Source organism: Lycium barbarum, chromosome 2 (assembly GCF_019175385.1).
Source record: "Lycium barbarum isolate Lr01 chromosome 2, ASM1917538v2, whole genome shotgun sequence".
NCBI classification, from domain to species: Eukaryota; Viridiplantae; Streptophyta; class Magnoliopsida; order Solanales; family Solanaceae; genus Lycium; species Lycium barbarum.
Genome location: NC_083338.1, coordinates 35,112,154 through 35,120,153, shown reverse-complemented (window position 1 = coordinate 35,120,153; position 8,000 = coordinate 35,112,154). Strand labels below are relative to the sequence as shown.

General features: G+C 36.2%; 1 protein-coding gene across 3 annotated transcripts; it reads right to left on the bottom strand.

Annotated features, from left to right (window-relative positions):
- Positions 1-1,007: 1,007 nt before the first annotated feature.
- LOC132626418 (F-box/kelch-repeat protein At1g55270-like) lies at positions 1,008-7,013 on the bottom strand. 3 transcript variants are annotated; one of them, XM_060341283.1, is made up of 4 exons: positions 6,600-7,013; positions 4,517-4,633; positions 4,289-4,423; positions 1,008-2,907 (listed from the first exon to the last, which is right to left on the bottom strand). In XM_060341283.1, exons 3-4 carry the CDS (start codon positions 4,307-4,309, stop codon positions 1,657-1,659), a joined length of 1,272 nt encoding a protein of 423 aa, XP_060197266.1. In that variant the 5' UTR covers positions 4,310-4,423; positions 4,517-4,633; positions 6,600-7,013; the 3' UTR covers positions 1,008-1,656. The 3 variants fall into 3 exon arrangements, with proteins under 3 accessions (XP_060197266.1, XP_060197267.1, XP_060197265.1); XM_060341284.1 differs by having other exon boundaries at positions 4,338-4,423; XM_060341282.1 differs by lacking the exons at positions 4,289-4,423; positions 4,517-4,633 and having other exon boundaries at positions 6,600-7,011.
- Between the last annotated feature and the right edge of the window lie 987 nt (positions 7,014-8,000).

The following is an 8,000-nucleotide window of genomic DNA, read 5'->3' as shown; positions in this document are numbered from 1 at the left end:
CTTAAGATTCTCAAAATTTACCAAAATTTGTAAGAGTTCACAAAGTAATAAAAACTTTATTTAGGGGTAAAAAGAGACAAAAATTCCATATGAGGACTACAAAAAATTGATATTCTCCCTAATATATATATATATATATATATATATATATATATATATATATATATATATATATATATATATATATATATACATAAAACTGAAAAGTTTCGGTTTGTTTATATATAGGTCAATCATGCCAACCCCCTAACTCACCCAAAATTGAACATATTGGACAATTTATATTATTATGTGATAGATTTTTATTCTCCTAATAGCAATTAGTCAAGGGTTATCCCATAATAATTGTGCTTAAAACTAGGCTTATAAAAAGAGAAATTTATCAAAGGATGCAACTTTTTTTGAAGTGTACCTCCCATCATTCAAATAAATAATTGAGTAATCGTCTCCATTTATTACTAATAAAAATAGTAATAGAGTTTGAATCATTTTGTTAGCTGAGGGTCCATTCTTATTATAACTGATCTCTATTCCTGGTAGCCGTCACTATTTTCACTGTGATCTTGTGATATCATAGATTTTGCTAAATTGACTCAAAAATTAAGTCAACCTAATATGATAACGTAAATCCAATACCTTGCTTTCTTGAATTTCAGTAATGTGAACTTGTATGTCAACTAATCCTTGTCGGGTAATCTGAATGTACAAGGTTGCATCTTGCATGTAAGTTTTTTTTACTATTCCTTTTCACACAGCTGCAAATATTAGAACATCCTGCAGCATATTTTCCATGAAAAAACTTTTGAGTTCAATTCAGACTGGATGTCATATATATGTTTTTTTGTGGAAGGAAATTCTTTTGAGTTGTAATGCAACAACCGATAATTGAAACTGGACTTATACAACCAGTTTGCACGCACCTCGATTGTCCACCATGTACCTACTACCTCTCAGCAACATTGATATCGCGTAACTCTGCCTACCAAGACTTCAGTTGCCAATCTGCATAGTGTAATCACATTTTGATAATTCAATGCAACTTTACCCAATCTTATAAAATACAAATCTTGAAATCAAGCATGGGGAAGAAGGTAGGAAGTGAAGATTCCAGCTATATCTCCTTCATGTCATTGTCATTATATGCACAAAAGGGTACCTAAGACTAGAAGCTATTGGTACAAGACTACAGGCCAAAAGGATGTACAGACATATAGCTATCCATCTCTTTTTGAATGTCATACATAAGCCCCAATTTTACTGCCAAAATCATCAGCAAGGTAGCTCTGGATTTGAACAATTTTCTGCCAATTGATGAGTTGTCAAGTATGAATTCACAATAGGAATTCATGCATGAGCTATTAATGAATAACCTCAACCGTCTTCTCTTCGAGCCAATCCAAACAATCCCACAAGACATCACAATTCCAGAAGACATCCATCTACATGCACTTCAAGGCAAGCAATAGGTGCTGAGGCTGCTAAAGGTCATTCGGAAGTGTAAAAAAACAACAGAATTATTTGATTCATAACCAATGCAGGAGCGCATTGATGATGTCAAAACTGCTTCTCCACAAAAAATTTGTTCTTGAGATTAGAAAAGTTGAAGCAGTTCTCATTTTCTCATCACGAAGGAAGAGTGGCCAAGACTTTTAATGCTCAAACTTGTAACACCTGACAGTGCACAATATGACTCTTCAAACCTGCTCGCCCTGCAATACTTGACCATAAATTTGTAAACATAGTTCTGATGTGGCCTTTACCAGCAATGTTCTCCCAAAGAGGTGGGTTGGTTTCCACACACTTATCAGGACTCGACACATCAACGATGCTGATGCTCATGTTGTTACGAATTATACAAAGTTTACCATTAAGGGGAACCACAGCAGCTGCCTCCAAAGCACGAGAGCTTCCAAGGTGGATTTTGCTATCAATAAATCTAATCCATGAATGTGTAGATTCATCATATACTCTAAGTTTACACCCATCACGACAGTCCAAAGCATATAGACGACCATTCATGGAGATGCTTGGGTTGCGCCAACCAGCAATCATCCTGTTGTTGACTGGGGTCCATGCATTTACAGCAGGGTTATAAGCTTCACTAAGAACTTCTCTGTGGGACCCCAAACCTTTTACAAACCACTTCCCGTCATACACTACCCCAATAAAAGGCACCATAGCTGTGCTCATATCAGCTATAAAACTCCAGCGCTTCCGGTTTGGGTCATAAACTTCAGCTGAACGAAGAGTCCTCTGTATTCCTTCACATTCGCCACCAGCAACATAAAGACAATTATTAATTACACAAGAGCCAAAGAAATGGCGTCTGCGGAGCATGTCTGGTGCCCTGTGCCATTTATTTGTTCGAGCATTATAAAAGATTACCCGTCGCATAGACCCCTTGATTGGATCTTTTCCTCCAAACAAATAAAGATGGCAACCACTAAGAACAGCGCAACCAAATCCAAGGGCACTGCAATATTCACCTGGAACAGGTGGAAGTGGCTGCCAAAGTTGGGAAGTTGGGTCAAATGCATGCCATGAAATCCGTCCATCACGATCTCTTTTAACCACATATACCCACTCTTCAGCCATTCCAAGAATCTTCCTTTGAGAGTAAAAGAAGTTACCAGCAAGAAGCCGATACCATCTTTTGCAAACTAGACGGAGCTTGCTATGTTCAACACGAGGAACACGTACTAGACAAGCAATTGCAAGATCATCTGGTAGGCCAGGCAGAAGAGGTGACTGTACTCTTGATCTCTCCCTGCGAGAGTTTTTAGTCTTGTGTGCATGAGAACTGATGTCGGACTGGATACAAAGTTTTGATCCTGGCACAAATTTTCTTGCCCCGGCGACTGTCTTTAATCCCGAATCAACATTGCAATAGCATGATACAGAATCAACCTGCAAATTGTTTGCAAATTAGGAAATGCAGGATTATTCTAATTTCTCTAACAACCAGAAAAATTTAGCAGCATGGGAAGTTTCTTCAAAAACACCATAACAACAAGAAAGACAAATTTTTACTCTTAGCTATGAACACAAAAATCGATAAAAAGTTTAGGTACGTATTTCAATCTGATTTTTTTTTTTGATAACCGTGGTGTCCGGACCAGGTTGCGCGCACTTCAACTAATTCCACAAATACCTGCCACCTCCCACTAGTAACAGGTACCAGGTAACTCTGTCCACCAAGGCTAGAACAGATGGAAAAAAATCACCTAGTGTTTTGTCTCTGTTGGGATTTGAATGTGAGACCTCATGGTGCTCAACCCAATTCATTGACCACTAGCCCACACCCTTGGGTGCTCAATCTGCTTTTCGAAAACTCAAAAAGCCTGAGCAAGTTATATACGCGAGTTTGAAAATTGAAGAGCATAATTCTACTAGCTATAAGCTTTTCACATAAGCCCTGCCAGCTAATACACCAAATTGTTTTTTGTCTATTTTTGTTCTTTTACTGTCTCTTTCTTCTTCCTTTGTGGTGGTGGTGGGGGGATGTGGAGGTCAGAGTCTTACTGATCATAACTCGACAAATCGATCAACAGCGCACAAGACTGCCCCATATGCTTATAATAGCAAGATACTCAGTTCGGTGAATTACGCAAGTAAAAGATGGTCTTCTACATATATAACTAACTAAACTGTCTCCCTGCCAACAACCTTCATTAACAGAGAGAAAAAATAAAGTCAAGCAGCCCTTAATACTAAATGTGATACCGCAATGAGATGTAGACCACTTAAAAAATCATACTTTTTGGAGCTATTTGCACAATGTGGCATGCATATAACTTATATTTCGCAAGAAATAATTGAAAGGAAATTTATATTTCACTTATTGATTTTTCAGACAATCTATTGCTATAAGACGATATCTCCCCAATATTAACCTTAACCATATGACTTTTGCATCATTAGTACATATTAGAGCTACGTAGCCTAATCAATCAATCCATGCTCTGCATCTTTGCAGCTTCCAATTCTAGAGCTAGGAAGCCTAACCTTAACCAGATGACTTTTAGCACCCTTAATGCATACTAGAGCTAGGTAGCCTAATCCAATTCTGGAAATGCTAAATGCCAAAAGTCAGTTCAGATGCTAACCACATTAAAGTTGGCTAGTTTGATGACAAATTATGTCCCAGTAAAAGGTAATTACACTGATGTCTCCTGATCTATAGTGTGTTCTATTATCCTTTATAAAGCCATATTCGTTCCGTCAGCATAGCTCCACTTATATGTAAGGCGTCATCATCATTGAAACAGTATGAATAAAGAGATAGCACCTGACAGAAAGGCACCTCCATAAAGTTAGCACCAGTATTATTGATGTACCTCGTTGTTGCTGAACATTCTCTCCTTTTTCTTCAGTTTCTACTGTTGATTGTATTGCTTTTATCTTCAGTTTTTCACCGTTAGTCCTAGAAAAAATCAATCTTATATGTTTCGTCGTCTTTACTTTACCTCATTTAACCACCACTTTTTGCAGCTACTTCAGAGAAAAGAACTACTACCTCATTCTGTAGTGTGTTCTATTATCCTTTATAAATCCATATTTGTTGCTTCAGCAGAGCTCCATTTATGTGTAAGGCGTCATCATCATTGAAACAGTATGAATAAAGAGATAGCACCTGACAGAAAGGCACCTCCATAAAGTTAGCACCAGTATTATTGATGTACCTCGTTGCTGAATATTCTCTGCTTTGTCCTTAGTTTCTAATGTTGATTGTATTGCTTTTATCTTCAATTTTCCCCATTAGTCCTAGAAAAAATCAATCTTATATGTTTCATCGTCTTTACTTTACCTCATTTAACCACCACTTTTTGCAGCTATTTCAGAGAAAAGAACTACCACCTCATTCACTACAGAGCTCTCAGAATGCTACTTATTTTCGATCATTCTGCGAAAATCATAATACTGTTAACATCCATTACGTGAAGACATAGTCTTCTGCAGCTTTATGCGCACATAGAGTAAACTGCTATTTCTAACCAGCTTTAGTCCAATATAGAAAAATGAGGTACTCTTAGATCTTAAGACGAATCACGTCGTACAATACACCTATTGGCTTCATCTATAGCAGTTTATGAATCCGATGTACAAATTTTCAATATGTAGAATATGAATCTAACTAGACTAAGAATATATATATCGCACATATACGATTCACATTTAGATTCTCTATAGTCAAAGTCGGCTAGTAGCAAAAATTTTGATTTAAGAAGCAAGAGTTAGAGTTCCACATTGACCCGAGGGTCTTCCGGAAACAACCTCTCTACCTCTACGAGGTAGAGGTAAGGTCTGCATGCACTCTACCCTCCCCAGACCCCCCACTTGTCAGATTTCACTACATATGTTGTCGTTGTTAGAGTACCACATGGTTGTGGATGGGATAATTGGTCTCTTTATATGATCTTGCGCAATTTTCTCCTCATGAGCTAGCTTTTGGGTTGAGTTACACTCAAGGTCCATTTTCTTAATATGGTATTCAAGCCAGACCCATCTCAATTCTCAATTTACCCTATGTACCCCTATGTTATACTGTATCCAGTCCTTGGTGGGAGGGGGGTTGTTAAAAGTCCCAGATCGGTTGTAGATGGGGAAATTGGTCTATTTATATGATTTTCAGCAATCCTCTCATGAGCTACTTTTTGGGGTTGAGCTAGACCCAAGGTTATTTTTTAAAAGCAAGACTGGTTGATATCTTGTGGATGTTCCTTCTTAATCGTATTCATCACGTTAATTGCAGGAATCTATCAAGTGTATGGATTAGCAGTCAATGAAGTGGATGAAGATCACAGATATTAGAATTCAAACTCCTAGTCAAGGAAAAAAAAGTTGGTGATTTCTTTCCATTTGCCTAAGTATCGTGGACAGAGTAGCAAGTACCCATTGGAATTGTCCAGGTTTACCCAAGCTACCTGGGACGCCACCACTATCAAAAAACAAATATTCTAGCAATTATCCTCGCCATAGCCAGTGAAATTTATTAAAACAAGGTAGTAGTGACTAGCAGATACGAAAACCAAGCTTAAACATCCTCTTTAGGCAATAAAATTTGGACAATATTGCCCACTGAACAAAAGTAGAAGCAGTGTATATGCGGAAAGATAACCTCTAAGATGTACTTAGGGGTTGTTTGGTTGGTGTGATAAGGGATAAAATGCGGGGTTATTTTATCCCGTGTTCGGTCATGAGTATTAATTAGTCCCGGGAACCATTTTGTACTAAAATGGAGGTATAGCTAATCCCATGGGATATCCTTGTCTATCTCAGCCCGGTAACGAAACGACCCCTTATTTCTCATTTTATGAAACTACATAAGTAAATAATATGTTTCAAGTTCAGGAAAACGTAAACCCCAAAAGTCATGTTGAAGAAGGACCATAGCTTAATTCTAAGGAGAAATGTTGCAGATTCAACAGGAATTCTGGTGCTTATAAAACCCCCAAAAGACCAAATTCAAACAACCCAAGCACCAAAATTCCTCCAAAGGTTGCTCTTTTACCAGAAACTTTTCATAAGGGTATCTAGAAAAAGGCATTAATCAAAGAGATTAACAAACAAACAAACAAACAAAGATGAAGAGCACTCACCAGTGGAGGTTGAACTCGAAAACCCCTTTGTGCATTTGAAGAGCTTTCAATTGTTTGGTCCATCATAAATCAAGAATCAACGATTCAACCCTCCACACTTCAGATCAACACCTTTCTGATCCAAAAACAATTGAACATTAAGATTTAATAAAAAATGTAGCAAACCATAGTTTAAAAAGACCTTTTTGGAGCTCCTTTTTGACTTTATACACTTGAATTGCAAACAAGAAACAAATAAGCAAAGGACTACAGAAGGTGAGAAGTGTCTTTCAGTCTCTCTGTAAATAAACTCTTTCCCCTTCTTCTTATAAATGAGCGAACATAACTGAAGATAACAGCTGGAGATATTGTCTTAAATTTTCTTTGCAGATTTTGATAATCAATATTCAGTCTTGTTTATTTTTACTTTTCCTTGTCTGCATATTAAAAATAGTTATGCACTTTTATTTATCTAGTTTGAAAAATTAAAAAATAATTTATAGTACTATTTTATACTTATTTTATTCTTAGTATTTATTAGATTGGAACTTCAAGAAATTATTAATAGCCGATGTACGAATTAGATCTCAATTCATATGATACAATTTTCTTTTTAAATCGTCTCAAAAAAAATTATATATTTTTTTATTTAGCAACAATTTAACTTTAAACTTTATCTTTTACACTTAATTAGATGATTATAACCACAAAAATATTTTTGACTTATTTTAAACTACAAAATTTAAAAGTCTTTTTTTATTTCTTAAATTTCGTTTCAGTCAAATTATATTACATAAATTAAGATGGAGAGAGTACTTTTTAAGGAGTGCGTCAATCAAACAAGGATAAATAACAATGGAAGGAGGGAGTAAATTATTGCAGTAATCTTGAAAAATTAATATCAGTTCTTGCCTCTGGACAAAAGAGTGTACCACATTTTTTTTTAATGGTCGCATTTAATTTATTGGGTCAAATCTAAACCTTTCTTTGTTTTGTGTGTGTGTATGTGGAAGAGAATGGAGAAAGACATGCCAGTTTGTGGCGCGGAAGACGGGGATGTCATTACACTAAAAAACACTAGTGGTATACCTTTCACAACCCTATTTTTTTAATACAATATATATTTCAATATTTGATTTGGCTAAAGTTTTTTGGGAAATGTTTGTCGGGTGGCTCGTTGGATCTTTATGTTTAACGGTTAAACTTATCGATTTTTAAATATACTAATTTGTTAGCCTAATCAATATGATATTAGTTGATTCAGTATGAATTTAACGGTTAATCAACAAGGCATATGTGACGCAAAATTAATAGATAGACTTCGTTGTCACACATTCACAACAATCCAGGGGCGTATCTATTGGTTGGGTATTGATTGACGTAAATCCATGGTCCTCCCTCGAGATCACGTATAACATTGTT

Bases quoted from the DNA above. Each gene is read 5' to 3' on its own strand.
- LOC132626418 (XM_060341282.1), bottom strand. From the start codon at position 6,665: ATGATGGACCAAACAATTGAAAGCTCTTCAAATGCACAAAGGGGTTTT. The intron at 2,908-6,599 runs GTGAGTGCTCTT...AACAATTTGCAG, and splicing joins TTCGAGTTCAACCTCCACTG to GTTGATTCTGTATCATGCTA.